The sequence below is a fragment of the Piliocolobus tephrosceles genome, chromosome 5 (genome assembly GCF_002776525.5).
Source record: "Piliocolobus tephrosceles isolate RC106 chromosome 5, ASM277652v3, whole genome shotgun sequence".
NCBI lineage: Eukaryota > Metazoa > Chordata > Mammalia > Primates > Cercopithecidae > Piliocolobus > Piliocolobus tephrosceles.
Window position 1 is genome coordinate 140305678 of NC_045438.1, and position 18486 is coordinate 140324163.

General features: G+C 40.8%; 1 protein-coding gene across 2 annotated transcripts; it reads left to right on the forward strand.

Annotated features, from left to right (window-relative positions):
- The first annotated feature begins 203 nt into the window (after positions 1-203).
- ZSCAN23 (zinc finger and SCAN domain containing 23) lies at positions 204-17838 on the forward strand. 2 transcript variants are annotated; one of them, XM_023191633.2, is made up of 5 exons: positions 204-305; positions 7288-7764; positions 8013-8160; positions 8540-9166; positions 17721-17838. In XM_023191633.2, exons 2-4 carry the CDS (start codon positions 7357-7359, stop codon positions 9151-9153), a joined length of 1170 nt encoding a protein of 389 aa, XP_023047401.2. In that variant the 5' UTR covers positions 204-305; positions 7288-7356; the 3' UTR covers positions 9154-9166; positions 17721-17838. The 2 variants fall into 2 exon arrangements, with proteins under 2 accessions (XP_023047401.2, XP_023047402.2); XM_023191634.3 differs by lacking the exon at positions 17721-17838 and having other exon boundaries at positions 8540-10994.
- The last annotated feature ends 648 nt before the right edge of the window (positions 17839-18486 follow it).

The following is an 18486-nucleotide window of genomic DNA, read 5'->3' on the forward strand; positions in this document are numbered from 1 at the left end:
CGGAGTAAATGAATTATTACGTGTTAAAACAGTATGTTGGCCGTCATTATATTGTCCCCTGCAAGACAATGTGCCACCTAGCATCTCACTAAGACTACAGACGGGATTCAGCGTGACGACCACAGAGGTGTGGAAACCTCCGGCCTTCCTAGAAGGAACACAGCCAGAACCACAGTTCTGCGGGGAGCGGGCCGCGGTGACGCATTTCCGGCCTTTGTGGTTTATCATTTTTTGGACTGCGGTTGTCAAGGATTCAGAGCCGGTATGATCTGCGCTAGGTGGCATCTCCTTTCACGGATGCCTCGGTGAGCTTCGGAGTCGGGCTACCGCTGAGGGGCTTCGGAAGGGCGGGTCTGTGCGCTGCGACCTGGACTGGGTGTGGGGATCTGGCGGCAGGGGCTTCTTGGCCAGAGATGGGCCGGGCAGATGGGGGCAGAGGAGGTTGCTCCGCAGCCTGGAAGGGCCTTGTTAACCTAAAGTCAGCGTCGTTGCCCCAACCCCTTTCCCCTACCCCATGTCTATTCCTGAGCTCTTCAACCTGTCTGCCCTGTACTGATAGCACTCTAAACTCTCCCTATCTGCATCTTAGGATCCGAATAGATTCGGATATGAAGAAATGTTTGTATTTTCCGATGTCGTATTCTCTACTGTGGACTTATTTTAAAGAATAAGCAGGGATAGTTTTAAAATATGCCGCAGCCTTTCTTAGTCTAATTCACGTAGTATAAAGGCTCTTGCTGCTATCTAATTTTTTAGAAGAATAAATAGCATCTACTGTGTACCAGCCCAGCACTGTTCTAAGCACTTTCCAAATATTATCTGCTTCTCATAACTCTATGAGATAGGCACTGTTATTATGTAGACTACACCCCACCTCCCTGTCCCGCCCCTTTTTAAAATTAACATACAAGAAGAAAATGAAGTAACTTGCCTAAGGTCATAGAGCTAGTAAGGGGTGTAGGTAGGATTCAGATACAGACAATTTGGCTCCAGAGTCCCATTTTCTTAAAACCTTTGCTATGCTAACTCCACTCTGTTCCTGTATTAGCTTTACAGCTATAACCCGGGAAGTTACTGAATCCCATCCTTCTTTTGTACCTCAATAGTCTTGGGCTTCTAGTTAGGATTTGATTGGAGAGAATGTATCTGAAGACGTACATCTTTCACAGTGTTTCTGCAAACCTGATGAAACAGCGATTTTATTGGTTTGTGTGCATGTTTCGCCCACCCATCTTGTTCTTTGAGCAATAGAAAAAGATTACAGTCTTGGCCCTAAGGGAAAGTAACAACTATTAATTAAACAACCATTGTACCAAAATTGTACATTATGTCATTAAAAGATGAATTTACATGTTTGTATGCCAGGCTTTGTGCAAAAACACTTTCTATGCATTATCTCATTTAATATTCTCAACAAGTTGGCAAGGTAGTTTTTGACCTTATTTCATATATGAGCTTGAGGCTTAGAAAAATCAAGTAACTTGCCCAAGATCACTGTGTTAAAATTCACAGATGGTAATCCCAGCACTTTGGGAGGCCGAGGTGGGCGGATCACCTGAGGTCAGGAGTTGGAGACCAGCCTGACCAATATGGTGAAACCCATCTTACTAAAAATGAAAAAATGAGCCAGGAGTGGTGGTGTGGGTGCCTGTAATCCCAGCTAGTCCAGAGGCTGAGGCAGGAGGATTGCTTGAACCTGGGAGGCAGAGGTTGCAAGTGAGCCGAGATCGCACCACTGCACTCCCTCCTGGGCAAAAAGAGCAAGACTCTGTCTCAAAAAAAAGAAAAGAATAAACAACCAGATCTGCCTGTGTTCTCTGCTACCTCATACTATCTTCTGCTTATGTAAGGTAGATAAAATATATGGGCTTATATCAACTCTGTGTGTGCACATGTGTATACATGTGTATATATGATTGCAAATGCATAGAAAAGGACACATTCCCGTCTTTTAAGACTGTTTATTTCAGGGTAGTAGAACTTTATGAAAGAATTCTATATTCCTCTCTACTCTTTGGATTTTAAAAAATGGTTCTGAAGAGAAGTAATGGTACAAGATAAATTGTGACTGAGAGTGAAAGGTGGGACTCATACAGTACATGACATATGAGTGGGCAGGAGGAACAGGGTGAGCTGAAATGAATAAAGAAGACTTCAAAGAGGATGTGAGATTTGAATCAAGCTGCAGAGATTGGGTAGGGTTTGAATAAGGGAAGAAGGCAAGACAAAGCTCATGGCACAGCGATGAGAAACACCTGATTAGAATAGTGAAGAGAAAAACCTGACTGGAGCTGAGAGTTTTTGCTTGCGGAATAGAGGAAACCAAGAGTGGAGCCAGACAACAGAAGCTAAAGGTCTGACTGGTTTTAAACTGTGCTTGAGAGTTTGGGAATTCATCCAATTAGTGAGGAGCCATAGATGGTGTCAGCGGAGGTGAGGGTCATGGGATGTATGATGATAAAGGCATGTTTGTATTATGTGCTGCTTAGTCTTCACCTACGTGCCCATCCTTGTTAAAGATAATCCTTCCATGAGGATGATGGTAGATTTGGGGGTATTGAGCTTGCTGAGGCTCTAGGAGGAACCAACTTTAAAATGCGGATGTATTTTTTAAGGTAAGATTTATTATACTAATTATATACCTGGCATATACATTGAGGTTGTGATCCTGAATGGAAGATTAGGAACTCTATGTTTGTGACCAGGAGGGCAGGATTACAAAAAACTGGGGAAGCCTTTTGTAGACACTGGGTTCAAAGAACTCAGGTATGCTGGTGCAAGGATCTGGGTATTAAGGCCAGCAGATAAAAGCAAAATCAGGTGAATGAAAGCAAAAATGAACCCAGAGTATACAGAGAAAATAGGGAAATTTTTATTTGGGAAACTGTGTAAAGATTTGAAACACCACATTCCCAGAAATGAATTTTTCTGGGCAGAGCTCTAAGATTCAGCTGCATTGTCTTTGAATAGAAAAACTTTGACTTGAAACCAAGTGGCACAGGTGGTAAATAAGAAAAAGACATTTTTCAGACCCTAGAAGATTAAAAAAACAAGAAAGCATGAGTGGCTGTTTCATCTTTTGAATCCATGGTATGTTTATTGAGTAATGTGAAAGTGCATATTCTGAATTTAGCTATTTGATATTTGTACCACAAAACTTTCTTACCCTAGAACAAATTCAGCAGACCGTGTTTCAAGCCATGATGATCTCTTCCCTGGATGATTGTCATAGCATCCCTCTCTGCCTCCACTTAACCCCAAGGTCATTGACATAGCAGCTAGAGTTATGCTTTTGTATTAAATGTAAGTAAAAGTTTGTTACCGCTTGGCTTAAAAATCCCCAGTGGTTTCCTAATCTCATAGAGTACAAGCTAGAGCCCTTACAACTGCCTTTCATGATCAGTTCCCAAGCTCCCTGCTTTATCTCCTGTCAATTTCCCTTTTGTTTTCTTTGTTCCAGTCATTGTTCAACTAGCTATTACCTGAAGAATCCAGGCATGTTCCCATCTGCACAAATTTGCACTTGCAGTTCCCTTTGCATGGAACAGTCTTTCTCCAGATAGCCATGTGACTTGCTCCTCACTTCCTTCAGCTCTGTTCAACCATTGCCTTATCAAGGCCTTCCCTGAATATGAAATAGCAAAATTTCTTTCCCCTTACTCTCTATCTCCTTACCTTTATTTTCTCTATAGCATTTATCACTACTTCACAAATACTTAATAATTATCTGTTTCCTGTGACCCATTTTCCTCATCCTGGCCCCTCTTTTCCCCAACAGAAGTTAGTGTTGTAGCACTGGAGACTGTAAATTCTGAAGTCAGATTTGTTGGGTTTGAATTGCAGCTTCACTGCTTACTATCTATAACTGACTTGAACTTTGGACTAGTAACTTAAACTTTTCATATCTCAGTTTTCTCATCTGTGATATGGGGGCAATAATAGTACCTTATTCGTGGTTGTTTTGAGGATTAAATGGGTTTATATATATAAAGCATCTGTAACACTACCTGGCACGTTGAAAGCACTATAAATGTCTGCTGTTATTGTTATTAGGATGTAAATTCCATGAGACTAGGGACTTTGTTATAATTGCAGCTGTATCCCCAGTGCCTAGAACAGTACATGGAATATGGTAGACTCTGAATATATATTTGCTGGTAGGCTCTGAATAAATATCTGCTAAGTGAATGAGTGGTATATGAAAAGTTATGACAGAAAAAGATAATATGGTAGTCACAGTGGTGGTGAGTCAACACCAAGAAAAGTGGAGGAAGGCTGGGCGCAGTGACTCACGCCTGTAATCTCTGCATTTTGGGAGGTTGAGGCAGGAAGATCACGAAGTCAGGAGTCTGAGACCAGCCTGGCCAACATGGTGAAACTCCGTCTCTACTAAAAAAAAGACTAAAATTAACTAGGCGTGGTGGTGGGTGCCTGTAATCGCAGCTACTCGGGAGGCTGAGGCAGGAGAATCATTTGAACCTGGGAGGCAGTGAGCTGACATCATGCTGTTGCACTCCAACCTGGGCGACAGGGTGAGATTCCGTCTCAGAAAAAAAAAAAAAAAGTGGGGGAAAACATGAATTTGAGGATTCTGTCTTTAGAGGAAAAAAAATCCTCTGTACACTTCCTGGGGTAGTGATTACAGAAGGTAACCAAACCAAAGATGTCAGAACTTTATAGAGAGGATTATGCGTGCAGGTTATCCAGAAGGATGCTGTCCCATGCCAGTAGTTTTTTTCCCCTTTGATAAATATAACCAGTAATCACAATATGAATCTAATTTTCCTTCTGATTGCAATGTGATCAGTGTTCACTTGTAATTTAAATACCTCATATGGTTTGGCTGTGTCCCCACCCAAATCTCATCTTGAATTATAGTTCCCAATTTCTCATAATCCCCATGTGTCATGGGAGGGACCCGGTGGGAGATGATTTAATTATGGGGGCAGGTACCTTCATGTTCTGTTCTGGTGATAGTGAGTTCTCATGAGATCTGATGGTTTTATAAGGGGCTTTTCCCCCTTTTGCTCAGCACTTTTCCTGCTGCTGCATGCAAAGAAGGACATGTTTGCTTCCCCTTCCACCATGATTGTAAGTTTCTTGAGGCCTCCCCAGCCATGCTAAACTGTGGGTCAATTAAACCTCTTTCCTTTATAAATTACCCAGGCTTGGGTATGTGTTTAGTAGCAGCATGAGAACAGACTAATAAAATACCCTATTCTTAGTTATTTAATTTCACAATGCATGTCAACACCTAAGAATAATGTAGGGTTGCCGGGCACGGTGGCTCATGCCTGTAATCCCAGCACTTTGGGAGGCCGAGGCGGGTGGATCATGTGAGGTCAGGAGTTCGAGACCAGCCTGGCCAACATGGTACAACCCTATCTCTACTAAAAATACAAAAATTAGCCTGGCATGGTAGTGGGCACCTGTAATCCCAGCTATTCAGGAGGCTGAGGCAGGAGAATTGCTTGAACCCAGGAGGTGGAGGTTGCAGTGAGCTGAGATCGCGCCACTGTACTCCAGCCTGGGCAACAGAGCAAGACTCTTTCTTAAAAAAACAAAAACAACAAACAGAATAGTGTAGGGTTATTTCTGCAATGGATTACAATAATTTTACTTAAAATTAAGACAAATATTTTATTCTACAGGTTATTATTCATTTTTGGGTCATAAAATCTATGCGGTGTGTCACAACCCACCACAGAATATGTTCTCAGGCTTTTTTGTTTTGTCTTTTAATGAAATAGGTGTACAGATAGTTGTATGTCACTATATAAAGCAAGGATACATAGTGTTTTGTGAAATTATTATTTTAGTTATTTGTGTATATCATAAATGCACAAACATACACTTATATACATGTGCATGTGTGTTCTGGGTTATAATATAAAATATATCTTAATAAGAGTCCTGGTCAAAAAAGTTTGAAAGTCTGTGCTCGAAAATGGTGCTTAGAAATCACTGGGTCATCTAATTGTTTTTCTTTCAGAAAATTGTCTTCATTAATTACTATCCTGGTTAAGATTGCTCATAAGTTTGTTTGTTTTTGTTTTTGTTTTTTTGAGACGGAGTCTTGCTCCATCGCCCAGGCTAGAGTGCAGTGGTATGATCTCCGCCCACTGCAACCTCTGCCTCCTGGGTTCAAGTGATTCTCCAGCCTCAGCCTCCTGAGTAGCTGGGATTACAGGCGTGTGCCACCACGCCCAGCTAATTTGTGTATTGTTTTAGTAGAGACAGGGTTTTGTCATGTTGGTCAGGCTGTTCTCGAACTCCTGACCTCAGGAGTCATATTCATTTGTCTTTTTATTAGCAGTAATTTTATTTTACATAAAATTGCCCCCTCTCCACCTTCAAGTAGCTTCAAAGAGAAAAAGTTTCCAAGAAATTAAAGGGTGAGAGAAAGGTCAAATTCTATTCCTGTTTTAAAGTACTGGAACCAATATTTCCATCATTTTAATATCTCTGAGCCTAGACCACTGCAGTCAACTACTTTCTGATTCTTTTGCCTTAGCCTTAAACCACTAGGATATTCATTTAATCTTAACAATAACAGAAGAAAAATAACAACAGTGTTACCACTGTGGAGTTTACTAAGTAGCCAACTTCTTTGTGCTCATTATCCTCGTTTTATCTTTGTATCAACCTAGAAAGATAGGCAGTGTTGGTTTTAGGATTCCTGTTTTATAGATTGAAGAGACCAAGGCTCAAAACATGAAGCCCAAGACTCTGGAGGGAATACCTGCAGGATGATGTCTCAGTCCAAGACCTTCCACATTTTAAACCTAGATCTCCCTCCTCCGTACCTCCTATGGCTGGAGGGACTCTGCCTCCTCTCTCTAAGTGCATTTCTTACAATTCTTATTCATTTTATCTTCTTTACTTTCCCTCCATCCTCCATTTATTTCCCTTTTCTTCTTGACTCTTGGTGTCATCTGTGACCACTTGGGCCCAAAGTGCTTTTTTACCTTCATATAGCTAAAATTTACCCTGAATTTAGTATCTTGTTATTCAAATGGAAACCAATATGCTCAAGCTGATTTGAGCTGTTCCAGTCAGGATGATTGAAACAGTACCTTCCTTCAGAAAATTGTAGGGGTTTTTGTTCCATTTCTGTTTTTCTTCCTATATTATCTGGATTCGTATTTCTAAAGTATCTATGATTAATCATGTTTCGGTGTTCCTTCATGACAGAGAGTGACTGATTTTAGTGTAAGTACTCCAGTTCTTCCTTGTCCTGAGGTTTTCTGCATTTTTATATTTTTTTCTTTGTAAATAATTGTCTAGATCTTGGGGTTTCCAGAAGAAAAGATCAAGGGAGAATTCTCAAGAATAGATTCTTTTTCTGAACCTTTCATGGCCATAACCTTGACCCTTCAGACTGCAGAGATGCAGGAAGGACTTCTGGCAGTGAAGGTAAAGGAGGAAGATGAGGAACATTCCTGTGGGCCAGAATCAGGCCTATCAAGAAATAACCCTCATACCAGAGAGATCTTTCGTAGACGCTTCAGACAGTTCTGCTATCAGGAGACCCCTGGGCCCCGGGAGGCTCTTCGAAGACTCCAGGAGCTCTGCCATCAGTGGCTGAGACCAGAGATGCACACCAAGGAGCAGATCCTAGAGCTGCTGGTGCTGGAGCAGTTCCTGAGTATCCTGCCCGAGGAGCTCCAGGCATGGGTCAGAGAGCACCGACCTGTGAGTGGAGAGGAGGCAGTGACTGTGCTGGAGGATTTGGAGAGAGAGCTGGATGAACCAGGAGAGCAGGTGAGAAGATGGCAGAACAGGGTTTATACCTGTAAGAACAAGTATGGGGTTTCAGTGCAACAAGAAAAGGTAGAGGAGGAGGATTTTTTTATGCCAGACTTGATCTTCTACGGGCTTTTAATCTGTCTGCCTCTGTTTTTTTCTTTGCCAGCTTCTTGGTCCTTCTTTTCTATCCAGAGGCCCTGAGAAGGCCTCCTTGCCATGTTCTCTCTGATATTTAGTTCCCAACTGTCCTTGATTTCCACCAGGTCCTGAGCCATGCTCATGAACAGGAAGAGTTTGTAAAGGAGAAGGCAACTCCAGGAGCAGCTCAGGAGTCATCAAATGACCAATTCCAAACCTTGGAAGAGCAACTTCGGTATAATTTGCGAGAGGTGTGCCCAGTTCAGGAGATTGGTGAGGATTAGAATTTCCTCAGGGAGCCTACCTCATTCCCTGAATATTTATCAATCAACACATTTATTTGGTGTCTGCTATATGCCAGACATTGTGTCAGGTACCAGGGATACAGTGATAAACAAGGTAGATGTGGTCCCTGCTCTCATGAAGTTTACAGTCTAGTGGGAGAGGCAGACAATAAGTAAGCAGTTATAATACAGTGCATCTTTTCCCTGAGGTCTGGGTATAATAGGTTTAGAGTGGAAAAATAAACAGAAAAGGTGGCTACTTGTCCCCTTCCACCCATTCGCCTGGCCACTTTTTTTCTTTTGTCTTTGGAAAGATAATCTGTTATCTTTCATACTTCATGTTATCTTTCATGTTATCATTATTTTAGATGGCAAGGCTGGGACTTGGAATGTGGAGTTAGCCCGAAAGAGGGAGATTTCTCGGGAAGTGAAATCTCTTGTACAAGTTCCTGGAAAACTGAATGGTAATATTACTCAGATGCCTGAGTATGGAGCTATCTGTGACCACGAGGGCAGATTGGAAAAGCAAAGGGTGAGTTCTTCAGTGGAGAGACCCTATATCTGTAATGAATGTGGAAAAAGCTTCACCCAGAATTCCATCCTTATTGAGCACCAGAGAACACACACAGGTGAGAAGCCTTTTGAATGTGATGAGTGTGGGCGGGCCTTCAGCCAGCGGTCAGGCCTATTCCAGCACCAGAGACTCCACACTGGGGAGAAGCGCTACCAGTGCAGTGTTTGTGGCAAAGCTTTCAGCCAGAATGCCGGGCTTTTCCATCACCTCAGAATTCACACTGGGGAGAAACCTTACCAGTGCAATCAATGCAATAAGAGTTTTAGTCGACGTTCAGTCCTCATTAAGCATCAGAGAATTCACACTGGAGAGAGACCTTATGAATGTGAAAAATGTGGCAAGAACTTCATTTACCATTGCAACCTAATCCAGCATCGGAAAGTCCACCCTGTGGCTGAATCAAGCTAGCTCCTTGGAACAGGTAGGGAAAAATATTTCTCACTTTGTCCCTGCTATGTCCTCTAGCATAGAGAGTTCAAGGGAAAGCCAGTAAAAATTCCCTTATTTTATGCAGAGAGAAGCATAATATCTTAAATACATCTGCCAAGTTCTCTGATCAGTGACATCTACAGTTTTACGATACTGAATGTTGCCTCTTGTGTTGACTTCATCATGTATGCTGTAGACCTAGTTTCACACACATCTGTGCAAGAAGTTTTCTAAGTATATTTCAGGAAAACTTCTTCATCCTAGTTTTTAAAAACTTTAAAAAAAAAGTTTAAAATAATTTTATGTAGGCTGAGTACAAAATAATCTCAAAGGGAGTTCACTGAGTATTTAAAAATTAATTTAAAGATAATTGTAATAAAATTCATAATACAGGTTTCCTGACTTCTTTTCATTCACATAAAATATGATAATTTGCTTTCTAACCTACAAAAAGGGGCAGATGAATCCTCCTATATAAATGTAGATTTATAGTAAGTTGGATTTCTGTAGATTTTTTAGTAAGTTAACCTTTAGGAACCAAGGAATTGAAGCAGCCATGTGTTATTAGCAGCTCAGTAGCTCTTCATAACAAATATTGCTCATGATTTTAAATTTATGCAGAGGCTAAGAATCTTAGCTAAAAATCTGATATCTAGCTGCAGATTTTTTATTGGAAAATATAGGCCTCTTTGTATTTTTCCTGTAACATATAATGAACATTTTTTGGTTTTGCCTTTTTCTCCTTTATTCAATATTTTCTATGGAAAATTTGAAACATATTCAAGATTGAAGAGAAGAAGTATGATGACTCTTTCATGTTGATTGTTTTTATAACCTCCACATTTCTCAGCTTTTACTATTGATTACCACCAAGGTCATACAAAAAAAAATTTCTTTCCCTTAACATTGACTTAGTAACTCTTTACAAAGCTTTATACAAGGTCCAGGAGACAAAGAAATAGAAAACCTATCGTGAAAACAATCTGGTTTGGAATATACCCAAATACCCAATACATAGCAAGTAACTTAAAAATAACAGAATCACTCTAAGGGACCTTAGAGATCATTTCTGTTTGCTCTTATTTGACAGATAAGAGAAAAGGAAGTTCTGGGAAGTAACTAAGATTATAGAGCCACTTAAAAGCAGAGCTGTAACTAGAACCCTGTCTCCTAGTTCCTAGTGTAACACTCTTTCTATTAAGCCACTGGGTGTGTATATATATTTTTTATATCACCAAATAAAAATTACAAGTATATGGAATTTATAGGATTTATAAGTCATTGAAGTTGCTCAACAAACCCGCCCCTTTATATGTTTCAATAAATGCACAACTCCTCTATTTAATTTACGCTGGAGTCCAGGAAAGACTCTTCTCATTTATTCCTCATTGGAAGCATTTTATTTATGTTTGTAATTATTATTTTTAACTTTTAAAATTTAATTTACTTAGTGGGACTTTTTAAAAAGATTCATTCTTCAACTGGTTCAAAAATCAAAATAATACAAAAAGGTCTACTTCCCCATCATAAGTAGCCATAGTACTAGTTTCTTATGTATCTTTCAGTGTTTCTTTATGTAAATATAGGCAAATACTAATGTATAATCTTATTTCTTCCATTACTCAGGAAGATGGCATATTATTTATACTCTTCTAATACCTTGCTGTTTTCATGAAAGAATATAATCTTTAGAGATGTCCACATCATAACATAGAACTTCTTCATTCTTTTTATAAGTGAATAGAATTTTATTTGTTCATACTCCATAGTTTATTTAACAAACTCCTATAGATGAAAAAACTCACTATTTTTAAATGTTACATATTCTGTTTCATTCTTCTCCCCAGTTTAGTCCAAGTTAAGTTCCGTCTGTTCAAAAGCTAACAGTTTTCATATGAGCTAGGAAACAAGGCATGGGCAACCAGAATTGCACATAATTCTTCTACAGATAAATGGAGAAGTGATGGGTGGTATTTTTCAAGTTTAGTGTATTTGGTTCTATCCCATATTCTTAAACACTTGACATTTCAAACTGTTTGTGTCACTCCTTAAGGCTAATTGTGGGAGTTATAAAAAATCTTATATTTCCTCAAGAGTATTTTTTATTGTGTCTTGAGATTAAATTATTTCCAAGAGAAATAGATACAGATTATTATTATTTTTTATTATTTTTGTTTTTTTTTTTTGAGGTGGAGTCTCGCTCTGTCGCCCAGGCTGGAGTGCGGTGGCGCGATCTGGGCTCACTGCAAGCTCCGCCTCCTGGGTTCATGCCATTCTTCCGCCTCAGCCTCCTGAGTAGCTGGGACTACAGGCGCCCGCCACCATGCCTGGTTAATTTTTTGTATTTTTAGTAGAGACGGGCTTTCACCGTGTTAGCCAGGATGGTCTCGATCTCCTGACCTCGTGATCCGCCCACCTCGGCCTCCCAAAGTGCTGGGATTACAGGCGTGAGCCACTGCGCCCGGCCAGCTACAGATTATTAAGTGAAGTTAAGAAAAATATAGTAGACTCAAATTTGAAGTAAAACCAGCTTCTCAAATAAATATGTATTCCATAAAGTGATGTAATAGAGATTCTATACTATTCTAAGTTTCATAGCTTAAATGCCTCTCCATTTAAGATAATGAGAAAAGTGAAGTCCAAAATGCTTAAGCACTTGTAGTAATCTTTCCATCTTTTATTGCCTTAAAAATTTGGTAAAGGAAACCGATTATGAACAGAGATCATTGTGAATTATATATGGTTTCATAGACACACTTGGAGTCCTGAGACCCATTGTAGGCATCTGCAAACAAGAGCAACAACAAAGTGGGTTGGAAAGAAAAAAGAACAAAATATGAGGACATAAAAAAGAATCAGACAGAAGGTAAAATTAGATGCTAAAACTCCAGTTTGGGCAAAAAATGGTGACCAAAGGAAAAATAAAAAGATGGATGCAGAGACAGAGTGTTGCCAAGAAACGTGCTTCATCTTCATAATAATTATTAGAAATCTCATTTATCAACTGGTTCAAGTTTTTAGATATTGTTGTCTTAAGCAGTGAAAATAATCTCACTGCCTTTTACTCCTCACACTTTTTATTACTTTCCATAAAATGGAGGATAGGGAGAAAAGCATAGTCTAGAAACCACTGTGATTTTTAGATCTCTTTGAACCTATCCCCAGTTTTCTATGTCAGCTGCCAATGGGCAGTGTTGAAAGCACTATTTCTTGATGATACCTGCACTAGTATCACCTGGGTTGTTTGAACTGCAGTTTTCTGAGCCCCACCCCTGAATCAGTTTCTGAGGCAGAGCCTGAGAATCTGTATCTAATTAGCATATTAGTGGTCCACACACATAAAGTAACTATGTAATTTATTGTCCAATCTGGGACACTCGAAAAGGAGTGCTGTTAATAATTACACCAAGACGACAAGTATAAATCACGAGGTATGGTCCCCATACTAATAATGTTTGCAATAGGCAATATTTTTTTCAACCAAGGAGATAGAAGAGACAGAGAATCAGAAAGATTACAATGTTCTGTCATGAAAGCTAAGGCAGAATATATACAAAAAGGCTGTTGGAGACTTAGGTGTAGCCACCTAGCCTAAGGTAACCCCCAGTAATCTATTGGATTAGGAAAGAAAGGATGGGATAATATGTCTGCACAAACAAAACAGAGGGCCCTCCACCCCACCCCCAATTAAGACAAACCCATTGTTAACATAGCTAGTTATCTAAGATGAAACTTAGGTTTCATCTTAGGTAAGTGAATGGTTTACCAGACAAGATGGACGACGTCCTGGAAGCACAGGAGTGTTTCAGTGGTATAGGGACCGATAGAGTACAGTGTTCAACCTTATACTGTAGAAGAAAGTGAGAAGATAAAGTACTGGATTAGAAGCTTGCACTGTTAAGGCAAACAGTGAGCCATTTTAAGCAGGTAGTTGGGTAAAGGGGAAGGGGGCAGATATTGTACCAAGTAGTTTCATAATTTATCACATTCACTCCACATCATTTGTTGGCTGTGGAGAGGAGTCCTCTTGCCACTTGATGGTACCAAAGACAGCTGACCTGCCTTAAGTGTGTCAATAGATCTTCATGGCTATTCAGCAATTGCCTCAAGATCATTGACTGCAGAGGTGGGGATGGCAGTGGCCTCCCCTCATCACCCCTGACTTCTGCTAATTCATTGTAGAGGGTTATATAGTCAGGAATCTATAAGCCCCAAACTTGCTAGTGGTTAAGTTACTCGGGGGGACCTGATTTATTTAAACAGGTTTAAAACAATGGAGAGCAAGCCAACATCTTCCTCTCTTGTTGCCACTTTGCTCAGGTGGGTGTTGATTATTGCATTTGACCCTTGGGGGCAGAGTGAAGGTAACTGGACAATTTGTGTGGTACAGATAATACCAGACCCAGAGTTGGTTGGTTGATTTTTTTTGTTTGGAAAGCCCTTTATCTTCTGAGAGACATGACCCCAAGGGCTGTGGGAGGAGCTCTGAGTGTACCTGTGCCTGGACTCCTACACCCCCATCAGCCATCCCAGGAGTTTGGTTGGGCTCTAACGTGTTCGTTGGGGCCGATTGAGGAATCTCCCTGAGGATAGAGGAAAGACCCTGATGCCTGAGACCCGGAGGACCAGGGACTTAGGGAAGGGAGGACACGACAGGATCCAGTGTGAGCAGTCAGGTGTCTTCAGCAGGGGAGAGAGAGAAGTCAGCCCAGACTGAGTGGCTGCTGGACACAAGATGTTACGACCCCTGTCCCCCTGAGCCTTTTTGAGGCGGCTTCTGCGCTCACAAAGGTGAGCCAGGTGGTGTGCACAAATGAACCACTGAGATTGATGGGTCTTCCAAGATTCCTAGAGAGGCGGGCAGAGGAGCCGGCCGAAGTGCGTTGAAACATGGACGTTCTTCCGGTATCATGTGCGTTGCGGACAAAGTGTTTCCTTTCCCCTAGGGAAGTGTTCAGTTTTTAGTATCCCGGGACTGGCAGTGTCCTGGTCCTTTCTACTCATGCAAGATGCTCTATACTTTCTCAGTGATCCAGAGATCATGGTACTTGCAGGGAGTGCTGTTGCCCCATTTTCCAGGGCTTGCTCTTGTACTTAGATCTCTCAGGATCAGGCTTTTGTGTTTTGTGTCGGCTCCACCAGACATTTCAGAGATGCATTTCAGAGATGCAGAAAACTGAACAAAGCACTGTACACAGCTGGGTCTGTATGGATCATCCCCTTCTCAGATGGGGGCACAGACTTACCAGCAAGGAGGCCTCACCAGAATCCATCAGCTGACAGGTCCTTATGGCCAAAAGCTGCCTTCCGTATACCTTTTCTGAATCCTACGGCCGTTTTAACCTGAACAGTTTTTTCAGTTTTCATAAAAATCCCCTATACTAATGATTACGATATTGTATATCTGTAAAGGCTTAATACTTAAAGAAAAATACTTTACATGATCCCCACAATTCTGCAAAACAAAGGGAAGTGGTACATTAATTTCTCTGGGTAAGAAAACAATCAGAGGTTAACACATTCAAGCAAGCATTTATTGAGTGCCACATAATGGCCTAGGCTTTATGTTGCAAAAATGGGAATAAGCCAGATAAAAGGCATTTCTTACTGTATAGTGTAATGGGAAAGACATGTTGTCTTGAGGAAAATAAACTTCGTACACAGGGACTTTGGAGGTGGAAAGTTAAAGATAGCTTCCCTGAGGAGGCAATAGCAGAGCTGTCTCTGTGGACTATGAGAAGTTGGATAGCAAAGAGGAAATGGCACTTGAGGGATCGTTATAGTATGTGGAGGGATCAGAAAACCATTTCAGAAAACCGCAAGTAAATGAAAGTGGGTGCATTCCAGCCTGGGCAACAAGAGTGGCAGAGGTGGGGCAAAGAGAGTAGAGAATAACTGAAATATGCTAAGGAATTTAAAGTTTATAGGGCAGTGTCCTTTTCCATTTTCTTAATGTCACAGCACATAAAGAAAATTTGTAGGCACACTGCTAAGCAGAAGAGACTAGGCTAAGGACATCAGCCTTCCTGGCCACCCCGGTAGCTGAAGAGATCAGTCTGCTGGTACTCCTATAAGTGATTTGAAGCACCCAGTAAACTGTGGCAATGCACAGTAGTTGGGCAGTTACATGCTCTGTGTGGATTTAAGAAGAGGAGTAATGTAATCTTACTAGCTTTCTAGAAATATTCTAGAAGTGATGTGAATGAATTGAAACGGGGCAAAACTGAAAGCAAGAGAGACTAGAGACGTGTAATTGTTAAAGAAAGAACCAAAACCGTAAGTTGGTGAAAGTAAGTCAGTCACTGGCTATAGAAATAAAGAAGGCACCAAGTGGAACTGTGTTACCGATTATAGATTTAACTAGACCTGATAACTAATTAGACTGATGAAATTGAGAAACTAGACCTGATAACTAATTAGACTGATGAAATTGAGAAAGAAAAGGTACTGAGAGCACTGCCTGTCACACACTAAGTACTATATAAGTATTCTTTAAATAAAATAAATGTAGCCAGGGATAAATAGGCAGGTTTTTGGATTAAATTATTAGGTAAGTGTGGCACAATTTTATAAGAGACGGCTAATATTGGAGAATAAATTGGTCACAAGGGGGAAATGATGAATTTTTGGTGGTGAATTGAAGATGCTTGTAAGACATACAACTGAAAGGGTCTAATGCACCACTGGACTGTAAGGGCCTGGAGCTCCAAAGAAAGATTGGGATGAGTGAATCAGGTTTAGGACTTTTCAGGTGAAAGCTGATGTCATAGAATGGTTGAGATTGCCCAGAATGAATATGGGATGAGAATAAGGCTGGATTTCAATTTAGGATACTAGACATTTGTTTTTGTTTTTGTTTTTTTGACGGAGTTTTGCTCTTGTTGCCCATGCTGGAGTGCAATGGCTCAACCTTGGCTCACCGCAACCTCCGCCTCCTGGGTTCAAACAATTCTCCTGCCTCAGCCTCCCAAATAGCTAGGATTACAGGCATGCACCACTACACCTGGCTAATTTTGTGTTTTTAGTAGAGATGGGGTTTCTCCATGTTGTGAGGCTGGTCTCGAACTCCTGACCTCAGGTGATGTGCTCGCCTCAGCCTCCCAAAATGTTGGGATTACAGGCGTGAGCCACTGTGCCCAGTTTGATACTAGACATTTTTGATAGGCAGAATAAGAGCCACGAAATAGAGTAAATAATAGTCATTAGAAACATATTTAAGAGGTACTTATATAATACAGTCATGTGCCACATAGCAATGTTTCAGTCAACAGCAGACCACATGTGCAATAATAGTTCCATAAGATTATAATAACATATTTTTACTGTACCTTTTCTGTGTTTAGATATGTTTACATATACAAATACTTGGCTTTATGTTATAGCTACCTACAGTATTCAGTACAGTAACATGCTGTACAGGTTTGTAGCCTAGGAGCATTAGGTTATACACTATAGCCTAGGTGTATAGTAGGCTCTACCATCTAGGTTTGTGGAAGTACAGTCTATGATATTCTCACAGTGATGAAATCGCCTAAAGACACATTTCTCAGAACATAGCCATGTGATTAAGCAATGCGTAACTGTTCTTCCTGAGTGCCAAGCATTAGGCTAAACACTACAAAAACCAACTTATGGAAAAACAACCAGAAGAATATATGTGTTTCTTAGAAAATTGGGAGTAGTTAGCAGTGTTAGATGCTGCAGGGGCATCTGGTAGGAAAAGGACTGAAAAATACCCACTGGGTTTGTGTACCAAGGGGGCCCTGTTTAATTAACTTGGGACCGATAAGTCAGATGTGAGGTCCCCTGACTGACATGCACACTATTCTAAAATTAGAAATACTTTTGGGTCAGGCACAGTGGCTCACGCCTGTAATCCCAGCACTTTGGGAGGCCGAGGTGGGTGGATCACCTGAGGTCAGGGGTTTGAGACCAGCCTGACCAACACGATGAAACCCCATCTCTACTAAAAATACAAAATTAGCTAAGTGTGGTGGCACATGCCTGTAATCTCAGCTACTTGGGTGGCTGAGTCAGGAGGATTGCTTGAACCCGGGAGGCAGAGGTTGCAGTGAGCTGAGATAGCGCCATTGCATTCCAGCCTGGGCAATGAGAGAAAAATTCTGTCTGAAACAAACAAACTTTTGAAATCATCTAGCACAATCCTTGGCACAGAGAAGTTGACTTATACAGGTATTCGTCATTTTACTTGCACTTTGCTTTACTGCACTTCGCAGATACTGTGTTTTCTACAAATTGAAAGTTTGTGGCAACCCTGCATCAAGCAAGTCTGTCAACACCATTTTTCCAACATCATGTGCACACTTCGTGTTTCTGTGTCACATTTTGGTAATTGAGTATTTCAAAATTTAAAATTATTATTATATCTATTATGGTGATCTGTGATCAGTGATCTTTGATGTAATTTGCAATTGTTTTGGGGCACCACTAACCACACCCATTTAAGATGCCTAACTTAAAAGATAAATGTGATGTGTGTTCTGACTCTTCCACCAACCAACATTCCCCCATTTCTCTCTCCTCAGGCCTCCCTATTCCCTGAGACACAACAGTGGCAAAATGAAACCAGTTAATAACACTACAGTGGCCTCTCAGTGTTCAAGTGAAAGGAAGAGTCTCACATCTCTCTCTTTAAATCAAAAGCTAGAAATGATTAAGCTTAGTGAGGAAGACATGTTGAAAGCTGAGATAGGTTGAAAGCTAGGCCTCTTGTACCAAACAGCCAGTTGTGAATGCAAAGGAAAAGTTCTTGAAAGAAGTTAAAGCCACTCCACTGAACACATGAGTGATAAGAAAGCAAAACAACTTTATTGCTGATATGGAGAAAGTTTGAGTGATCTGGAAAGATCAAACCAGCCACAACATGCCGTTAAGCCACAGCGTAATCCACAGCAGGGTCCTAACTCTCTTCAATTCTATGACAGCTGAGAGATGAGGAAGCTGCAGAAGAAAAGTTAGAAGCTAGCAGAGGTTGGTTCATGAGGTTTAAGGAAAGAAGCTGTCTCCACAACATAACAGTGCACAGTGAAGCAGCAGATGTTGATGTAGACACTGCAGGAAGTTATTCAGAAAACCTAGCTAAGATAGTGGATGAAGGTAGCTATACTAAAGAACAGATTTTTAATGTAGATGAAACACTTTATATTGGAAGAATATACCATCTTGGACTTCCATAACTAGAGAGAAGTCAGTGCCTCGCTTCAAAGGACAGTCTGACTTTCTTGATAGGAGCTAATGGAATTGGTGACTTGAAGTTGAAGCCAATGCTCATTTACTAAGCTGAAAATCCTA

Bases quoted from the DNA above. Each gene is read 5' to 3' on its own strand.
- ZSCAN23 (XM_023191633.2), top strand. From the start codon at position 7,357: ATGGCCATAACCTTGACCCTTCAGACTGCAGAGATGCAGGAAGGACTT. The intron at 7,765-8,012 runs GTGAGAAGATGG...GATTTCCACCAG, and splicing joins TGGATGAACCAGGAGAGCAG to GTCCTGAGCCATGCTCATGA. The intron at 8,161-8,539 runs GTGAGGATTAGA...TCATTATTTTAG, and splicing joins GTGCCCAGTTCAGGAGATTG to ATGGCAAGGCTGGGACTTGG.